The 16,392-nt window shown below is 40.5% G+C and overlaps 1 protein-coding gene across 7 annotated transcripts in view; it reads left to right on the top strand.

The window, feature by feature from the left end:
• Positions 1 to 16,392, top strand: part of SCEL (sciellin) — a 174,427-nt gene that overhangs the window by 85,185 nt on the left and 72,850 nt on the right. For 6 of the 7 annotated variants that reach the window (XM_032496852.1, XM_014557589.2, XM_032496854.1 and 3 more), the window contains 6 exons: positions 3,610 to 3,671; positions 4,357 to 4,474; positions 7,317 to 7,376; positions 11,071 to 11,139; positions 15,620 to 15,688; positions 16,289 to 16,327. In XM_032496852.1, the coding sequence (XP_032352743.1) occupies positions 3,629 to 3,671; positions 4,357 to 4,474; positions 7,317 to 7,376; positions 11,071 to 11,139; positions 15,620 to 15,688; positions 16,289 to 16,327 (398 nt within the window). In that variant the 5' untranslated portion in view covers positions 3,610 to 3,628. Of the gene's footprint in view, positions 1 to 3,609; positions 3,672 to 4,356; positions 4,475 to 7,316; positions 7,377 to 11,070; positions 11,140 to 15,619; positions 15,689 to 16,288; positions 16,328 to 16,392 lie in introns of those variants that run through there. The other variant, XM_032496855.1, reaches the window with a different exon arrangement.

Below are 16,392 nucleotides of genomic sequence, written 5' to 3'. Positions count from 1 at the left end.
CCATTCATGTACACGTATTTGTGTGGACATATGTTTATAGGCAAGAGAATATTAGGGAATACACAGAGAAGGCTGTTCTGTGAGAGTTTGTCTGCTGGAATGATTCCTCGAGGCCCTGGTTCTCCTGCTGCGGGGCACTGGGACAGAGCTCATGGGACTTCCATAGCATAAGAGGTCAAGCGTCAGATGAGCCCTGCTGTGTACCTTCCCTCTCTCACTCTAATGCCAGGGTACCGGTCCTGTCTTATAATGACTCATGCTGAGCATTATTGCTGGTTGCTGAGGAAGGAGTTGGCTATGTTTAAAAGCCAGATGCTGCTTATTATCACCTTCAGCAGGTTACACACTCTCCCTGAGCTTCAGTTGTCCTATCTGGGAGGTGGAGGTAATTACAGCTGCGATGCAGGGTTTATGTGAGGATGAGGAGATGCCTGTGAGATACCTTGTTGAGAGCAGGTGCTATTGCTATTGGCAATTGCCCTGTGCAGTAGGGCCAGTAAGGATGCAAAGGGCACAGGTCAGAGACAGGGCGGCACAAAGCTCTTTGAATGCCCTAGCTGTTTTAGAAATGTTTAAATCACTCTTACTGTAAGTACTCTGTTCGTTTGCTAGGGCTGCCATAACATACTTAAACAACAGAAGTCTGTTGTCTCACCATTCCGGAGGCTGGAAATCTGAGATCAGGTTCTCATCAGGCTTGGTTTCTCCTGAAGCTCCTCTTCCTGGCTTGCAGATGGCCACCTTCTTTCTCTCTGTGTCCACTCATGGCCTTTTCTCTGTGTGGACACATCTCTGGTGTCTCTTTGTGAGTTCAAATTCCTCATTTAATAAGGACATTGGACAGATTGGACTAGGCTTCGCCTGTATGGCTTCATTTTAACTTAATCACTTCTTTAAAGGTGCTGCCCCCTAATATAGTCCCATCCTGAGGTACTGGAGGGCGGGGGGGTTAGAGCTTCAACATACGAATTTTGGGAGGGACCCAATTCAGCCCGTAACAAGCACCTAGGGAGTATCTACTCTGTCCTAGACCCTGGAAATCAAGACGGGAAGGTCTTAGGCCTGGCTCACAGGGCACTCTCAGTCTTTTGTGAGAGAAAAATAGGCAGATAATTGCAGAATGCCTGTCCTCCATTTACCCTGCCTCATGCGTGTTTCATGACTGAGTTTGCAGCCATGTGTCACCAGATACGCATTCAACACTCTGACCACCTCAGAATCCCAGTTCTATCAGCTGGGAACCCTCTAGGTCTTTGCCAGCTCAGGAAAAGAATTTATCAGTGTCCATTTAGAAACAGGAAATAGGTTAGCTAAGAATCCTCCTATTTCTGCTAAAGTTTTAGCACCTCCAAACACAGCCAGCCAGGGGCTGCCCCACACTCGCTGCATGCCCAGTGGCCCAAATCCAGGACTGTCCCATGTCCTCCCCACACCCACCTACACCTCCTCTACGTCTTTGCTTTACCCCTTCCAAGGTGAGAGAAGCATAATGTTAAGAATTATTGAGCACCTACTGTGTGTCGGGCAATAATTAGACAGCTTACATATGTCATCTAATTTGATCCTCAAAACAGCCACAATTCACCTCATTTTACAGATAAGGGAGCTGAACATCCCCAAGGTGACACAGTCAGTAAATAGCACGCTTTACACGCGGATCTTTCCAGTTTCACTAAAATCTTAACTCTCAGCAGAGTGAACAGCTGCTAGTCTCTGTGACGATAATGTATGATTGATTATGTTGGTTGTTAATTTTAGGCTGGGTTCCCTGGAAGCAGTGCCTGGGAGGACTTTGGGTGTGTAGGACTTATTAAGGGTATGTACACAGGAGAAAAGAGAAAGGGACGCAGGAAGGGAGGCAGGGCAAGGAGCTGAGCGAGGATGCACTCTCTGCTAGTCTAGGGTCCGCCTGATCCCATGGTGAGTGCTGAAGCACCTGTCACCTGCAGAACTGGCTCTACGTTTAGGCAAGAGAGACTCACCTTTTAATTCCAGGTCAGTCAGTTGCTGGCTGCAGGTTTAGTGGATGAGGAGGGTATATAACTGGCAGCCCCACCAGCTAAGGGCAATTCCCCATAGGAGGTCCAGCCATGAGCTCATAGCGCCAAGCACCAGGCTGGTAGAGGGGACCTGGTCTGGACACCAACAGCTTCCACTTCTCACCAACTCTAGGAGTATTGACGTTCGAAATGAAGAACCCAGGGATCTTCAATGCCTTGGTCCAAGGGAATGTATCTTTACCACTTCAGATCCACAGCAAGTCACTATAGGAGATATTTTTGGACTAGAGGGTGGGAGATGGGGGCTTTAGAACCCCCAAGTTATGTCTACAAATTGTCTGATGATACAGTCATAAGTCCCAACAGCATTTACAGTTTAACAAAGTGATTTTTGTGTCCATTAGTCATTTGATCATCACAGCCTTATGAAGTAGATGGCAGGTTTCATTAGCCCATTTTACAGGGACATTAAGTAGTTGAATTACAGAACATTGATGTCATAAAGCTGGACCTAGGACTTGCTTCTGACTTGAGATGGAGGGCCCCTCTGACATTCCATACACCATCTGGTGGGATAGACTTGGCAAAAAACATAATACCTCACCTAGGGTGACCAGCCATTGCTGTTTGCCCAGGATGTTTCCAGTTTAAAAACTGAAAGTCCCACATTCAGGGAAACCCAGGGGCAACTTACTCATTAAACAGAAAAGGCTATGCCTGGGACCCATGATACCTCTAAGGGCCCATAAAAGGGTTCTAACATTAATTCCTTTTAACAGCACAGGAAAAAATGATTATACTAATAGTAAATATGTGTTAATGAAGCCAGCCTGGATTATCATTTATCTTTATACTAACACAGTTATAAGCTATTATTTTTAAATTGTGGGTGTGTATGCGTGGGTGTATATGAAGGAAGAAGCCCACAAAAGCTAAAGTTCCTAAGGCTCAAAGTCATAATGCAGCCCTGAAAGCACCACCAGTCCCAGGCAAACTAGGACTGAGCATCACCTCAATCTCTTAGCAGCTTGGTGGTAGCGGTTGGTCACGGCTAAGAATCTTAGGGCTTTCCCGTGCAGTGATTACCTTAAATCACCATTGTTTCCCCAGATCTCTGATTTCCATGCTACCATTCTGATCACACATCAGTTTCCTGGGTTCTCTTTGGCTTCCCCAGAGAAGGAGTCAGTGAGCCCTTCTGTGTATTATGCTGTGTATCCATGTCTCCATCTCCCTGTTGATGTGACCAAGCCCTTGTCTTACTCATCTGTTAGTCTCTAGCTCCTGGCTCTGTGCTAGGCACACTGGAGGCCCGAGGTGCATATTTATTCATTGAATAAATAAATTAATTGATGGCCTGATTCAGTCAATTGCTTGTCCTATAACACAGGGGACACTGAATACTCCTAGCCTCAGCATATGCATCTGTCAAACATTGGAATAGATGAACTCTCAGGTTCTCAGGGGTCACTTGATGTCATGTTATTTGTTAAACCAGATCACATGACTGTCAATGTCACTGAAAAATGCACATTAGCAATGAACAAGTCCCTGGATGATTCTTTGTTGAGTCTTTGTTGTGTTCGCCCCATCCCCATTTTTCTTTTAGGTCCTTACTGGAAGGCAGCATGTCCAATTTCACCTTGAGAAAAGCATCTCCCACAGGAAACGGTAATGTAGATGATAATTCCTTTATTCAGAAAACTTAAAAATCTGGGGAAATAATTCACAGGCCCTGATTCTTTTATATAGACAGATAATGCTTAGAAACAACAGTCTTAGTTAGCATGGTCAAAGTTAGGCTTAGGAAAAAGTAAGAGTTCTACAGCTTTTATTCACGTAATTGCGATTTAAAGATTTCTTTTAAAAATTCATCAAAAATGTCCTTTTCTTGTATGTGTGACCTGTGCTTCTGGCTCCCATGAGATCAGAGAATTAAGTTATGTATAACCAAAAGCACCAGGACTTACTGACTGTTATTTACTAGGTACTTTAAAAGCAGTCTTGTGTGTACTTCCGAGGCATGTTTCTTTTTGAGCAAATGGCCAGCCCACTTAGCCGTTCCTTGTTTTCTCCTAGGCCCGTGGTTCTACATTCCCAGGTGCTGGGCAGGGCTTCACAATGTGCACTGGCAGTTTCAGTTGGCACCCAAGCAGTGTTATGTTTATCTTTGATGATGGGGTGTGGGGTTTGTTCTTTCTTGCCAGCACATCCTCCTTTGAAACAGTACTGGACTTGCCAGCCTAGAAGATTGATGCTATCCAATCAGATGCGCCTCTCCAGATTTCCAGGTTAACAAATGCACACTCACCTTCATGCAACTACACCTCTCGATTTTTTGTTTTTCTGTTGATAGATATGAAGGGTACCAATCAGGGGATCACATTGAGGCAGCAGGGTTTTCATGAGGTGAACAAAAGAAGGGCTTTGTTACAGGATAACAGCTGGATAAAGAAACGTCCTGAAGAAGAAAGGTACGAGGGTGTGGAGAGGGTGGGTGGGTGGATGAGTAGAAGGAGACATTCTTTATTTGAGAAGCTAACAGCCATCTAGAAAGTGAATGCATTCCTTCTAAAATACTTTGCTGTACAGCCTAATCTTTGGTAAGATTTAGTAAGCATAAATTGGTTACATCAGATTTGTAGATATATCTCTACCATGTTTAATACCCACATACCTAAGAGAACGTGAGTCATTAGTGAGAGATAGAAGGGTTTCATCTTTATAACTAGAATAAACATTGGTGCCTATGTGATAAACTGAAAAGAAAACATGACATTCGTTTCCAAAAAGGTAATATTTAATCAATGGTAGGGAGATTCCTGGTGCACATCGATCATGTCACTTGAAGCAAACACATGCAATTAGGATTCCCAATTTACAAATTTAATAGTAACCTATCTAAAATTTCCTTATGTACAAGTGAAATTGATAAATTCTCAACTCATTTCAGTCCCAACTGGCTATATACCTCTAGGTACAGGAAGGTGGTAAATGCAATATCACTTTTTAAGGAAAAACACTTACCACCAAGAAAGAATTGTCTGCTTTGAGCATTGCTTCTATGAGCTCTATGTTTAAAGATCTGAAAACTATGATCACAGGCATATGGCCCATTGCTAACATAGATTTACAACAGACATTTGTCCAGACCAGCTATATTTATTATAAATTATACACACACACACACACACACACACACACACACACACACACACACACACACACATATATGCATACGTTCTTTGATTTCCTCCTATGTGTCAGGCTAGATATTAGGTACTTCACATATGAAACATTGCTAAATCTCACAACAATCATACAAGGTAGGTATTACATCCTCATTTTACAGAAGAGGAATCTGAGGCTCAGAATAGTTAGGTAACTTGTCCAGTGGCACACAGCTATTAAGTGGTAGAGTTGAGAGTAACATGACGCATTTTCTTTCCATTACAACAATGGTTCTCAATCAGGGACAGTTTTGCTCCCAGGGGATGTTTGGCAAGGTCAGGAGACATTTTTTAGATATCAAAATTGGGGAGTGCTTCTGACATCTAGTGAGTAGAGACCAAAAGTGCCACTAAGCATCCTTCAATGCACAGGACACTCCCCACAACAAAAAATGATCAAATCCATAATGTCAGTAGCACTGAGGTTGGGAAGCCCTGAATTCTGGAATACTTACCCTAAACTTCTACTAAGCTGTCTGTACGTGGTTATTTGAGGAGCATACTTGTAGCTGTTAAATAGAAGTGTCTATTAACTTCTGTTATTGAATGTTCTTATTTTAAAGAACTAGAGGGGTATTTGGAGACTCACGCTAAGTTCTGGAGTTAACACTGTTAGACAACAATCCTTTTATAAAGCAGCATTACTGCTTCTGTTGGAGCCCAACATGCCATTTCTACTTTTCCATGGTATAGAGTGATGTCAAAGATAGATCATGAATTTTGGGTTGCAAATATTTGCACAGATGTGTAGAGATAAAGACGTCTAAGGCAATTTGCAGTTGATAGGAGTGAAGGTTTTATGCCAGACACACCTCCCTATAAAGGCCCAGGGAAGCCAGCTTGGATGGCATGGCAGCTGCTGAATGAAGGGGAAATTGGCTCCGATGCCTCCCCCACCCCCACTGGTCCAGATCTGGGCTGCGTGTTATGATTCTTCTTCAGGCAAAGTTGTGTCTGGTGTCTGCTACTCTCCCACAGGTTTGGGGAGGGGATACCAGGGAGATGGAAGAGTTTCCTTGGGATCTTTGAGGGTGTATATTTTCTGGAATTGTTTCAGTTTCACTGTTCATCTTTCTTTTTAATTATCTACTGCAGTTCTTTTACAGCTTTATTGTAAGTGGTTCCAGAGTGTTGAGTAATTCTGAGTGGAGCAGAACCAGGAGAAATGTAGTATTTCAGGTTGGGTTGGGTTGACATGAAAAAGATTCAGAGACTTACTCTCTGCCTTGGTTCAAGGCCAAAGGCTCTGCTACATGTTTTGACATTTCCTAAAGTTGCCTGTATGTTCAGATCCACTATACAGAGTAAGAAAAACATAGCTTTGGGATTTTATGTATGAAGGGTTATTGCAAGGTTGACCAGTAGGAAAAGCAAAAGTTTGGAATAAAAGGATCTGGGCCCTAGACCCACTCCTGTCACTTGCTAACCTCTCAGCCTTAAAAAAGCCACAGAATTCCTCACCAGTTTTTTCATCTGTGAATTGAATATGACAATGTCTTCTCTTCATAATTCATAGGGTTATTTTAAGGACCAAACAGAACAAACTATGTAATATTATGGTTCAAAAATAAGCTAAATCTCTTGTGAACAATCAATCTGCTTAACCACAAATATTGTTACTTATCTTCCCACATTTTGTCGAGAACTATCAAGGCCAAGCAAGTGAAAGTTTTCAGACATAATGGGCTTAACTAAGTTTAAAACATGTTTGTAGAAACATGTTTTGCCTTCCTGCAGGAAAGGACTCTTCTAATATAAACAAAGTAGATGGCTGTTGAGTTCCCACACTGATGAAAAAAGAAGAAACAAAAAAACCAAACAACAAACCCTCATTCCATTATGCAATCACAGGGACACCTCTGGATAAATCAGAATAATGATTGTTTGTTCTGTTAAACTTGTTTCTTTTCACCATGCTCTTTCAACTGGTGACTGGTTAAAATAAATACATAGTTGCGCTTTTATGCTTGAAGTAAAATGAATTAACCTTGCCAGACATTGTGAGCTCTTTCCTGTCTCCTTTATTGAATGCTTACTAAATACTGTGATACCTTTTCATGGGACTTAATTTCTTCTTTCTCTGCAGAGATGAAAATTATGGTAGGGCGGTGCTCCAGCGACATAACTCCCATGATGCCTTGGACAGGTGGGTGTTTCAGACAAGTTACATCATTAGCAGAATCACAAAGGCAGTCTTTTTTGAAAGGAGACTTGTTCAAGACAGGCTGAGTATTTGCGGTTAGCCTCAGGCTTTCCCAGATGCTCTGGGCACGTGAAGGAGGATCTGTGATCTCACTAAGGGGTTTCCACAGGGAAACCTGTGTTTCTTCAGCCTTGTGCTTTCACAACTACAGACTGAACATGGAGAGTAACCTCCTCTGCCCACTCCACCGAGATGGCCCTCCTGACACGACGGGGAAAGGACTCCCACAGAAACACGATGGGCTGTCTCTGAACCTTAGAGACAAGGACCCCTGCATGACAGAAATAATAGCTGAGTTCCCTTGCTTTATGGCAAAGTACATTACTTTTTAGAAACTCCTGGGCTTGTGAAAAACTACTAAATGATACTCAGTGGCAAATAGTCTGACAAATGAGAATTAGCAGGGAAATTCAAACAAAACTAGTAATCACAATGATGTAAATAATCTAAGGCTGATCAGATAAATAGATAATATTCTTACTAAAACACATTTGCACTCACACAGATAAGAACCACCATACCCATCAGAAGAACCTAATTATTTATCAGACATAAGTTTTATCTGGTCCAGTAGCCTGTGTCTGTCACCAAGAGGTACTTAGTAAGGGACTGTGATTATCCTTCATGGTGGGGACCTCAAAACGGTAAACAGACACCTTGAATACGTCTGTTCTGAAAAATTTTATCTGTGAATTTTTCTAAGCCATTTAAAAACCATTCATAATTTTGACCTGTTCCAGGGGTCCTGAGTTTACCCCTCTCTACACAAAATATCCGATTGTTTTTTTGGTTCCCAGCCTTAGTTCATCCAATTTCCTGTTCTGTGACTTGACAGTAATTCAACAGACTCCCCCTGTGCCTTCTCCTTGGTCTTCATGATTTTTAAGATTACAGCCTTGTTGTCCGTTGGCCCTCATCTCAGCAAACAAAGGGAACCTGGTCATTTTAGTCCAGGCATCAGTGTGAAATGCTCCCTCCACTTTATTTGCCTTTCTCTGAAACTATTAGAGAACAAATGTACTTGTTTTGAAGTGACTAAACTTCATGTTATTAGTGTGTTAAAGTGTTTAAGAATGAAATTTTAATTCCCTTCGATGCTTATTTTATATTTTAAACTGTGTTGGTTACTTGAACCCTTCCTATTAGTGGACAGCATTTTAGCTAAAGCAAAGCACTGAGCTTTTATCTTCAGTCACAAAAATCTGTTAAGCCTGAGTCATTTTCCTCTTGACCCACAACTAGTGTCTCAAAGTACATATTCCTAAAAGGTAGTGTGGGTTATTTTTCCCCTTGCATTTGCTCAAATGGACACCCATGTGACACTTTTCTGCCCATTTGTGGAGGCTGTGTCCACTTTGGTGTTCACCCAGCACCACTTTGGAGCACCTGCTGGGTGCTGACATTGTGCCGGGTGCTGGGGATACAAAGATGCATAAGGCACCATCTGTGACCTTCAGGAGCTCTTACATCCATGGGAAAAGATGGAACCATAAGCACAAACACTAAAATTCACTGTCAGAAGTGGTTGTAGAAGTGTGTGTGAGCACCAAGGGGACGAGAGAAGGTGATGAACTCGGCCTGAATCATCAGGAGACTCACCAATGAAGTAGTCATTGGTGTTGGTGCTACTGCGTGAAGGATGGAGAGAGGGGTGGGTTTCCAAGTAGGAAAGGGTGGCTGGTGGGCGTGGGGTCGGGAAAGAAGCGCTTCCAGCAGAAGAGATAATATCTCAGAGTTCCACATGCACAGAGACTGAAAATAAAGGAAAGGGAAAACAATATATTCTCATCACCCTAGAAAACAAGCTTCATAGTGTGCACAAACCAGGACAGTTTACTGTGTCCTTCCTCTGCCAGATCATTAAAACACATCGAATGAGGCTGAAAGCACAAATAGTACCTGTGGAGATGCCTTTGGTGAGCTAGACACGATTCCCAAGTCTGGGAACAAAACAAAATCCCTGCTTTCATAGAACTTGCTTCCTAGTTAAAAGGAGAGACTGAAAATAAATAAACACAATATAATACGTCCTGTGGTGATAAGTGCCTGAAAGAATAAAGCCCCTAATAAGACATAAAGTGATAGCGTCTGTGAAGAGGCTGTTTTATGGAAGGGGTTCCGATGGCCCTGCAGCACCTGTTTGCACTCATGCATTACACATGCTGGTGAGCCACACTGTGATTTCACTCTGAGTTTCCTTAAAAGCATGGGGAATTGCATTAGGCATATATATATATATATATATATATATATATATATATATATATATATATATATATATATATATATATATATATTTACCTTTTTCTTGCCTTAACTCTGACACTGTTCTCTCTGCCTCTGTTTAAAATTGTTCACATCTATTTATCCCTAAGACCCAGCTCAACTTGCATCTCATCCAGAAAGCCTTCTCTGATTCCACCTCTACAAATAAGCTTTCTCACCTTTGAGCTTCCTTGTGCTTGACCTGAACCTCGTTTATGGCCCTGACCACTTTCTCCCCTTGGATTTACATGTCTGATTTGTCCCTCTAGCTCTGTGAGTGTAGGGTCCATAGTTGATTCATTCTTGACTTCCTCACAGTCATCAGCACAGGGCATTGTATTTTGTTTACCTCCAAATACTTGCTTAATAAAAATATACTACATCAAGTTAAAAATTACATCTTGAATAGTATGCTGTTTTGGTACTTTTTCTGACTCAATTCCTTTGATCTGTCAGCTTCAAATGATGCTTTGAAATGCAAATAATACAGTAAATCAAGGTATAATATTCCAAAGAGCTTGCTTCCCCTGTATCACAGGGTTATATAAGGCATTAAATAGTCTCTCTTTTTTTTTTTTTTTTTTTGCTGATTGATCAGTCTGATCAAGATATCCCCACTGCTTTGAAGATCATGATTCCTACTATTGAGCCCTCCATTCTGTTCCCTTATTTTGTTCTCTTCTCCCCACCCCCACCTTTTTTCTGCTTATCTGTCTGCCTCAACTCTGCCCATCTCTCCTCTCTCTGCTTCTCCTTTTCTCCTCTCTCTTCTCCTCTCCTTCCCATCCATCCTTTCTCTATTCTTCCACTTTCTTTTTTTCATTTCTTTCCAGCATCAACTGTTTCTCTTTTCCTTTCTTCTCACTCCCTCTCTGCTGCCAGCAAGGTCTCTTCCTCCAACCCTGTCCACGGTGCTGAACTCTTAACAAAGCAGTTTGTATGTAGCTGTTGTGCTGGCTTATGGCGCTGCTGAAACTCTGCAAACAGAACAGAGATTATAAAGGATTGAGTTTCTATTACATAAAAGTCGCCATCATTGACAAGAGTACATATTACTTATTAAACATTTTGTATGCTGTGTTTTTTGTTTTCCATATCCTTATCCCTATTTGAATGTGTTACTATAGTTAGAAATAACTGGACCTAGAGAAGACGTCTTTTATTAGCATGGGGAATTGGGTTTGCCATAATTTATCCTATCCAAGTCAAAGCCTGGGAAGACTTCAGTACTCCAGTTCTATCTTTTCTTGGTAACATGTACATCTCCTACCTGAATAGGCAAAAAATTTTACAAACTATTTACAAACTATTTATATTTATAAACTATCTTTTGTAGTTTATTTGGTATTTCTATGATTATTTTTTGCTACAGGAACACAGATGAGAGAGATGAGCCAAAAGCCACAATCAGTCGGTACAGATCTGATGACACTTTGGACAGGTGAGGTGTTTTGAATCACATAAGTGGAATGCATAGCATATGTTAAATCCCATGTTTTATAAAGGAAGAGGTATTTAAATGTTTACCAAAGTAAGCTTTGAACCATGTTATTTTATCCCCAGGGACAGAGGGGCTATAAAGATTGAATTACCTTCTTTTTTAAAACTCACAAAATCTTGACTTGATACGCTATTTTCCTAAAATCCTGCTAATGGTTGAATAATAGTAAAAATTCTGAAGAAACTGGTTTGAGTATAGGTGGGGTGGGCACTACGTGGACACGTTCAATTTGAAATAGAGAATATGGTTTTTCTTGCAAGTAGCCAGTTTTGTTCTAACTTCAGTCTTTCTAACCCCAAGGCAGAGAAACAGCAGTTTCTGTGTAACTGCCTTATGGAGAGACTGTCCGTGTTAATAATACAGTAGTTTTGATCCACTCTAGGATAAAGACATGAGCTCTTTACTTTAGAAAGTGAAACTGCTCTTTCGGCAGTGGGGTCACCATACGGCTGTAGAATGGGTCCATTGTGCTGTGCCTGTTGTTGGCTCACTGTTACATGGAGGGAAAGGGCCCATCCGTATTCAGAAAACTGAGAAGTGTCTATTTAGGTTGTAGTGTAAATGCTATAAGTCACATTCTAGTTTTGTATTTGGTAGAGGTGCTTAGTAAGCGTAAGTAAAGAGCCAGGTTAACATCTTTGACATCTAGACACAGTGAACACCTGAGGCCACTGAGAGTTGAAGCCACTCCCTGTAGCTAAAGCTGTGCTTCTCATGTAGACAAAAATACCACCTGCCGCACTTTAAGCACATATGCTGAATCTTATAGTACCTAACAGATATTCAGACCATGCCAGTATTAATTAATACAGCACATGCATGTACGTCTGCACACTTCGTAGGTTTTCAAGTCAATCTTCCTAATAGTGGGCAGTCAGCACCGGTACCCCTAAGGAGTTGACTTCTCTCTTGTAATTAACAACCTTGACAAAAATCAGTCTGTCAAAGTATATATGCAGGATCTCATCTCAGAGTGGAGACAGGAGTCCCAGGACCCCTGTCTGTTCATCTCGGCCTTGCAGGCTGTCCTATTGCTCTGTTCATTGAAGAAGGAAAACTTACTTCTAGGAATGAATTTGCAAGTGAGATAATTATGTCTCAAAACAAAGTGAATATGTGGGAGACCTAAACCTTTGTAGGCTCTGTGTCTGAAAGTTTACATCAAGACAGTCAAGGTAAAGCCTTGGAACATTAGCAATGGATGAGACCAGACCTCACAGGCAAGCCAGTTGAGTCATTCTCAGCCTCAGCTGCAAATTAGAATCACCGAGAGAACTTTTCAACTTTACTGGTAACTTGTTCCCACTACCTCTCATCCCTCAAATTCTGACTTAATTAGTCTGAGGTGGGACGCAGGCATCTTAATGCTTACGAAGTGATTCTGATACACAGCCAGAATTCAGAACCACCAACCTTGCCCAAACTCTTCATTTTATACACTGAAAATGAAGGCAGAGATTTCCTGCTTTATTTACACAGAGATTTAGTGGCAAGTTTGGAAGAAGTCTTCCGGTCAGCTCATTCTCCAGGCAGTCCTGTCTGTCTCCCAACAGTGAGCTACATCCAAGTGTGGAAACAGACGTGAGGGAGAGAACACAGGAGTCAGTACAGAAAGGCACATCCTGGTACCAGGAGTCAGACTTCCAGTGTGCAGGCCACTCCAAGTGCCAGATATGAAATAACTTTAGCAGAAAGATGATCAAATATATGAGATGTGGGAGTGTGTGTGCCATTTCAATAATAATGCATGCAATAAATGAATATGAGAGAAATACTGAATTTACATTTGAAGAGTTCCTTTTTAAACTGTACATCTGTCGGTAAAAAATATGAAGTGTTCTAAAGAAACATAAGTGAATAATGGTGTGCATAGCATGCAGTATGGCCCAAATCCTGAAGATGATCGCATGCCTTGTTTGGAAAACCTAGGTTAGGGAGACCTCTAGTGTTCCATTGTGGAAGTGTAACTTTTCCTTTTGAGCACGTTGCTGATTATACTGTTTAGGGATTTCCTGTCTCCAAGACCGACTCCTGTTAAAACAACCTACTTCATATCACAAGTTGGCAGAAACTTAGTTTCTAAGAGAAATGCAAAGTTAGTCTCCCTAATTAATAATAAATTGGCATGTACATTGGAATGATGGTTTAGAGTCCCCTCTATTATTCTGTATAGACTGATCCCCCTAGTGGCATGGAAGAGGTGCCTCCACCTAGTGGAGGTGAAAAATAATAACCGAAGGGAAACATGTGGACTGTGCATGTTGGAACAATTACACTGCAGAATCAGGCTACGACATGGGAAAGACGTTGCAGATAGACTACTTCCCGGCTGTGTGGGCAAGAGAAAGCCGCCTACCTTCTCTGAGACTCCATTTCTTCATCTACAAAGTGAAAATAATTATGCCTACCTTGTAGGGACATTATGAATAGTAGAGGAGATGAGGGGCAAAGTTGTAGGTAGTTATTTTTATTATTACATGCAGTATTGCTCACATAGATCTACACTGTAGGATTCTGATAAACTTCGTTTAATTTTAACATCAGAACTCTCCTTTAGTTAAACCTTGAGAATGTTTGAAATTAAGGTTCTGTTTGCTTTAGACAGATTGTTATTTTCAGTGTACCAAAGTAGCAATCTTCCAAGATTATTTTTATCTTATATGAGGATCTCATAAACAGCTATAAACTCTGGGTAGCTTCCAAGGAACACTTAAGATTTAGGATTACCTAATGTTTATGGTATTCATAGTGGTTTACTGCAGAGCCCTTTAAATGTAAACACATCAGAGGCTCAGTAGCAATTAATGTAGGGGATATATTTAGTCTTTGGCCTAATGATTACCGGAGTGATCCTCATGAGTTTTTAAAACATGGATTCTGGAATTCTGTACAGGTTAACACCTGTATTGCAGACAGTCTATTGAGAATATGAAGCTCTGGGGGATTCCAACCTTCCTTCCTCTTTGCATTCAAGAGTTATCAGTTTGTGGCTTTGGATACCATAAACAGAAACTGTTTGGCTTGACTCAGAATTTTAATGTATTAGAGTTGTTTTCCTAGTGTTTTAGTTACATGTGTCAAAGTCTAGGAATTGAAGTTGTTTTAAACTTATGACAATTAAGTCATATTTTTTTCAGATGAATTTTTTTTAGAGCAAGGTCAAGTTAGTGTCCATCTTCCCAGAAACAGTTTATATTAAGCCCTGCACTAAAATTGATGTTAAAAGGGGACATTTAGAGAAAATTATAGTAGACCCATAGTATGGGATCAACAGAAGAATCTTGCTGACCTTTTGTTTTTCTAAGACTAATTTTGCCACATCCTAGTTTTGTGCAAGCCTGCAGAATACTCCAGAAGACAGCCCCGTATCTCAGGAAGAGCTTTCCTATCTGGCATGTTCTTCCTGGAAAGAAGAGAAGGAACAGGGGTTGCCATCGTGAAATCCCACCATTGCCAAGCAGACTACAGGATTCTTAGTTTGTCTTATGACCCAAAGGACGGGCAAACACACCTTTTCCAGACTTACTCTTCTTGAGGAGACCTGAGATTAGAGAGATTAAAACCTCTGATAGCCCATAAGGCCTGTTAACTCAATGTGTTAGTCAAAGCAAACAAATTCGCCAGAGTAGAGTAACACTTGGAACAAGTTCCCTCTAATGCCCCCACATCTCTGTGGTTTAGCACAACAGAAGATTACTGCTTGCCCTCATCAGAGTCTAGCGTGACTAGCTGGAAGAATAGAGGATGTCTCTGCTCCATGAAGTGACTCAGGGTCCTATGTTCTTTCTGTGTTTTAATGATGCCATCTTCAACCACTATGGGTACCAAAGCCATGGGGCTAGGGGAAGAAAGAGCATGGAGGATCACACAAGAGGTTTTATGATGGGCTTGAAAGTACAAAATAATATTTTTTCTCACATTCTTTAGTCTAGAACTCAATCACATGGTCCCAACTTAATTGCAGGGAAGACTGGGAAATGTGGTGCTTATAAGTGCTCAGAAGGAAAATGAGTTTAGCAGACATATAGCATTGTCTGTGCCACAAAACATTTTAAAAAATTGCTTAAGTTTTCCATTGATGCCTTTTACTGACATAGAAAGTTCTGTTATTGGCTAGATGTATTACTAAACAATACTGAATATGATATAGGTAATAAGTTAAATGCTCAATGAGTCAGAAAGTCTAGTTGAAAAGCATAAACTTTAAAAGTTGCAAATGGTATCAAGATAGCCTTATACATAGATTTTTGTCATAAGTGCTTTTTTCTATTGTAAAATTTTCTAAAATGTAACATATGATAAAGAATTGTCTTTACTAGAGAAAGGTCATGTTGTGAAGTGATTCTAGCATGAAAGAGGTCTGAAAGGAGTTTAACAATCTAAATGTTCATCCAGACTTTTGTCTTATTTCTTCATAAAGGATCTCAGACAGAAATGATGCTGCTAAGACATATAAAGCCAATACCTTGGATAACCGACTAACCAACAGGTACTAGTATCTGCTAACTTTGGAAAAGACTCAAGTACAATATTTTGCTAAGCATGACTTATTTACTTACCATTCTTCAATCCTACTTAATATCTTTCTGTAAATTCCTATTTTTTTTAAACACAAATGTTCTGGTGTAAAAAACTTGACTCCTGCTTATGGTTAGAGAAAGATAATATCTTATTTTTGGCTTCAAAATCAAGAGAGTTCATTGCTTCATGCCACCATTCTTACCACATTTATGTTTCTGTTTAAATTATCCTGGTGGCAAGATTATGAGGTACACGTAAATGCCAATTTTGCATTCCTATTTTTAAAGAAAATTACTGAACCCAGCAAATAAAAACACTGGTCTTAAAGGATAATGAATTTTCTTAAAAAAAAAAAAAAGAATTCTTTTGGGATCTAGTACACAAAAGGTAAAAAAATCATGAAATCAACTTTTCAAATTTATTCAAATCCTAATGCTTTCTTTTTTCTTTCTCACAAATTATGTCTAACTTATGATAATAATAATGACTCTAAATCCATGGACAGTTGCAAATTGATGCAAGAATTCATTGTTGCTGCTCGAACTTTGTCTTCTCTTTTTCTTACCAGAAATGGGTCCACGTTTCGATCACCGGAAGCGACAAAGACGTATGTACTTTTCTAACTGACCTTACATTTTAAGGAAAAAGTGTATTTCTTCCTATGAGTCCAAG

This window comes from Camelus ferus, chromosome 14 (genome assembly GCF_009834535.1).
Source record: "Camelus ferus isolate YT-003-E chromosome 14, BCGSAC_Cfer_1.0, whole genome shotgun sequence".
NCBI lineage: Eukaryota > Metazoa > Chordata > Mammalia > Artiodactyla > Camelidae > Camelus > Camelus ferus.
Note: the sequence above shows the minus strand (reverse complement) of the source record. Positions and strands in the feature narration are given on the sequence as shown.